The 4,379-nt window shown below is 46.0% G+C and overlaps 1 protein-coding gene across 1 annotated transcript; it reads right to left on the bottom strand.

Annotated features, from left to right (window-relative positions):
* Positions 1–3,722: 3,722 nt before the first annotated feature.
* On the bottom strand, positions 3,723–4,379 carry LOC145949835 (uncharacterized). Its single transcript, XM_083060725.1, has 2 exons — positions 4,118–4,379; positions 3,723–4,024 (listed from the first exon to the last, which is right to left on the bottom strand). Exons 1-2 carry the CDS (start codon positions 4,377–4,379, stop codon positions 3,723–3,725), a joined length of 564 nt encoding a protein of 187 aa, XP_082916851.1.

Here is a 4,379-nt window from a genome sequence, read left to right as displayed (position 1 = left end):
CAAGGCTCCAAAATGCTCCTTGATTTATTTCAAAAATATTTGATTTGGTTTAGTTAGGTTCATCATATGATGATGAGACCTAGCTAAATCAAATCTATGAAAAATTAGGAGCAAAATGAGTCTAATATGCAAAATTTTGCCTAGGCCTAGTTCTGGCCCAATTACTAGTCACACCTTCAAGCATTGCTAAATGCCACCCCTTTTTTCCTACTGAAAAAATATAAAATGAATGTATCAACAAAGAAGGTTAAATGGAGTTAAACTCTCCAAGTAACCCACCCTAAAATCAATATACAATCACTAATTAAAAGCAAGTAAAGTGCCTCACAAATACAAAGGCAAAATTAGACCTATGCAAAGGAACTATGTACAAAATATATGAAATGGTCTTCAAGATCATCCCATTCCTCTTGGTTCTTTTAAGATATCACCTATTAGATTCCTTGGCCTTGGCCATAGTCTATCAATTTTTGACTTAGTGAAATTTTTGTGTTTCGCCCATGTGGGTCCGACGCCTACCTCTGTTAAGGCCCGCGGGAAGGGATCGAGTTCCGGGGTGCCAATGCCTACTTCTCCTGTTGATGCGCAGGTGGGTCCGACGCCTACCTCTGCCGAGGCCCGCGTGAAGGGGCCGAGCTCCGAGGTGCCGACACCAACTCCTCCAGCTGCTGCTCCTTCTCATAGTGGCGTTCCGAGGCTGAAGTGCATTGTTCAACGCTTCGACGTCACTCGTCCAATGACAAGGTTGGACCATGTGAGTGTGTCTCTAGACATAACGTCATTGTGAAGCTCTAAAGTGCCCGCGTAGGCATTCTTTAAGGAGAACCCGACCTTTGTCACTGACAAGGCAATGATAGAGAAAGTTGGTCCAGTGGAGGGCTTAGACTCTACGGAGGTCTTCATGCAGAGGTCTATCATCATCGTGGACCTTTGGAAGCGCAGGTGGCCAAAGCTTCAAGGAGAGCTGGAGAGTGCGCAGAGTCGAGCTACCTTTGGAGGAGGAGAACCAGGCCTTGAGGGCCGCGTTGGGCGAGGTTGTGAAGAAAAATGAGGCTGAGCTTCAGGTTTCAAGGAGGGATCTTTCAAAGACTCAGAAGTCTTTAGAAGTCGCTTTGAGGGCCAATGAAGCGTATGCTACCCAAGTTGGCGATCTGCATGAGGTCGCCAAGTCTTGCAGGGGGGAGGCCGAAGCTGCTCGGGGCCGAGCGCGCTCACTAGATGAGGAGGTCAAGGAGCTGAAGGCTGAGTTAGGGGAAGCTTCCAAGAGGCATTTGTGTGACGAGGTGCTTCTCGTCGGCAGGGAGGAGGAGATTGGCTCCTTGAAAGTTGACCTAGATGCGATGGATGCAGCGAGGGTGAGCTTGGAGAAGAAACTCGTCGAGACTGAGCAGGCTGTTTTGGTGGAGCACAAGAGGGGGTTCGCTAAGACAGCTCATCAGACGAGGTTGCTTGAGCTAGGGGTCGACCTCTTTGTTATGCACATAGAGAAGGATGAGCGAGGTGGGCATCTGGTGAATGAGGATGACCTGTCCGAGAGCACAAGTGATAACACTGCCTCTTAGGCCTTTTCATTTGGCTTCCTTGTACTTAATTTATTTTACAATTTTTTGTATATGAACGCTCTTGTTGAACTTTGCCTTTCTATTTAGCGCTAACTGTTTTACTCTTGATTTTGCTCTTTTTGATGTTTCTTGCTTGACTCGAATTCGTCTTAAGGTTCGAATTGGACCTTTGATTTTATTCTAAGAATCGAATCCAGTTTAGGCTTAGTTTTACTCTTTTTTTGAGGTCCAAACTTGGCCTGTATTTTGCGTTCTAAGGCTCGTGCTTGGCCTTTGAGGTTTTAAAGCTTGACCTTTAGTTTTCATTTTGAGGCTCAAACTTGGCTTGTGAAGGTTCAAACTTGACTTTTCTTGTGACCTTGATCTGAAATGAATCGTGTCAAGGTTCAAATTCGACCTTGGCTTGGTATAGATTGCGCTAAGGTTCGAATTTGACCTTGGCTTAATACAATATAATTTGTGCCAAGGTTCGAATTCGACCTTGGCTTAACACAATATAATTCGTGCCAAGGTTCGAATTCGACCTTGGCTTAACACAATATAATTCGTGCCAAGGTTCGAATTCGTCCTTGGCTTAACACAATATAATTCGTGCCAAGGTTCGAATTTGACCTTGGCTTAACACAATTAATTCGTGCCAAGGTTCAGATTCGACCTTGGCTTAACATAATATAATTCGTGCCAGGGTTCGGATTCGACCTTGGCTTAACATAATATAATTCGTGCCAATACAACGTAAAATTGAGGAGATATGTGTGGAATGAGTCATTTTTATTGATGTGGGTGTGCCTCGTTAAAAACCCTCGCAGCCAAAACCCATTTTTTTTAATGTTTTTTGGGACAAAAGATCAAGTAGGGAAAAAAATGCACAACCCATTTGTACAATTCAGCTGAAGTAAAACTTGAGATGAGTGGCATTCCAAGTTCGCGGGATGGTTTTGCCGCTGAGTTCTTCTAGTTGGTATGCCCCGTTTTCTAAGTCTTTTGAGACTTGGAACGGGCCATCCCAGTTAGGTGCAAGTTTCCCTTCTGATGGGTCTCTTCTTGCTTCACCTTGTAGTCTCCTACCAGGTCGCCTACTTGGAAAGAGTGAGGTCAGGCTTGGGTGTTGTACCTTCTGGAGGCTCGAAGTTTGCAAGCTTCTTCGTGAATTAGGTCGAGGTTGACTGCTGTTTCCTGAGCATTTTGTTCACTGTCAAAGGTGTGACGCGGATGATACGTCTCACCGACCTCGACTGGGATCATGGCGTCGGCTCCATAGGTCAGCTTGTAAGGCGTTTCCTGCGTTGTTGATTGAGGGGTGCAATGATATGCCCAGAGAATGCTGGGGAGCTCGTCGACCCATTGTCTTTTGGCGCTCCCTAGTCGCTTTTTGAGTTCTCAGAGTATTACTTTGTTCGCGGCTTCGGCTTGGCCATTGGTTTGGGGGTGTTTCACCGAGGTTGGAAGGTGCTTGAATCCGAGTTCTCAGAAGAAATTCTCGAAGCTTTGCGTGATGAATTGTCTGCCGTTATCAGTGACGTGGGAGTGTGGAATACAGAACCGGCAAATAATGTTCTTCCAGGTGAACTTCTGCACGTTCTTGGCGGTGATCTTCGCAAGTGGGCACGCCTCAATCCACTTGGTGAAGTAGTCGACTGCCACAAGGAGGAATTTCAGTTGACCTTTCGCGAGGGGAAATGGTCCGAGAATGTCCATTCCCCATTGGGCAAAGAGCCACGATGACATCATTTTGTGGAGGACTTCAGGTGATTGCCGATGTGTGTTACTGAACTGCTGACATTCTTTGCACTTTTGCACATAATCTTGGCAATCTGACTTCAGTGTGGGCCAGTAGTATCCATTTCGAAACACCCTGGTCACCATCGAGCGTTCCCTAGAGTGCATACCGCATATTCCTCGGTGGAACTCCTCAATGACGTAGGTGGCTTGGGACTTTGCTAAGCATTTCAACAGGGGAGCCGAGATGCCGCGTTTGAACAGCTCATCTATGATGATGACAAATTTGGATGACTTTACTCTCATCTTCCGAGCTTCATCTTTGTCTTCGGGTAGAGTTCCATCCTTTAAGTAGCTCCATATGCCAGTCATCCATCCTTGGTCTTCATTATCATTGGTGTTGACGACTTTATCATCTAGACTGGGTGAATTTAGAGTCTCTTAGATGATGGTCCGATGTTGTCCAAGTCGCTTTGTACTAGCGAGCTTGGACAAGAGGTCGACCTTGACATTCTGCTCTCGTGGAACATGGTGTATGGTGAACTCATCAAAGGATGAGATCCTCTGGGATGCTACATGAAAGTACCTTTGTAGTAGGGTGTCCTTGGTCTGGTATGCTCCACTCAGTCCTACAAGTAATGCTTCGTACTCTACTTGGTTATTAGTGACTCTTAAGTCGAATTTGAGATATTGCTCTATGGTGACTTTGTTCGGTCTTTCCAAAATAATACCTGCACCACCACCTTTAGAGTTGGAAGATCCATCAACATGTAGAGTCCATACCTATTTTTCTTCGGCCGAGGTTGGGGTGAGTTTGGCCACAAAGTCTGCTAAACATTGAGCTTTCAAGGGGCCTCGGCTTTCATACCGGATGCTGAACTCAGACAACTCTACTGACCATACTATCATGCGCCCGGCGAGGTTTAGCTTCCTTAGTATCTGCTTAATTGGGTAGTCAGTTTTGACGACCATTTGGTGGCTTTGGAAGTAAGGTCGGAGACGCCGGGCTACGGTGACGAGTGCTAATGCCAGCTTTTCGATCATTTGATACCGCTTCTCCGTGTCTTGCAGGACTCGACTGTTGAAGTAGATGGACAT

Source organism: Cajanus cajan, chromosome 7 (assembly GCF_000230855.2).
Source record: "Cajanus cajan strain Asha chromosome 7, NIPB_CcT2T_4, whole genome shotgun sequence".
Lineage (NCBI taxonomy): Eukaryota > Viridiplantae > Streptophyta > Magnoliopsida > Fabales > Fabaceae > Cajanus > Cajanus cajan.
The sequence above is the reverse complement of the archived record's forward strand: the minus strand, read 5'-3'. Positions and strand labels throughout refer to the sequence as shown.

What these genes read in the sequence shown, in the direction of transcription:
- LOC145949835 (XM_083060725.1), bottom strand. Translation starts at nt 4,379, where the DNA reads ATGTCCATCTACTTCAACAGTCGAGTCCTGCAAGACACGGAGAAGCGG. An exon ending in AGGCCCCTTGAAAGCTCAAT is followed by an intron (nt 4,025 to 4,117) that starts GTTTAGCAGACT and finishes CCAACTCTAAAG; the next exon opens with GTGGTGGTGCAGGTATTATT.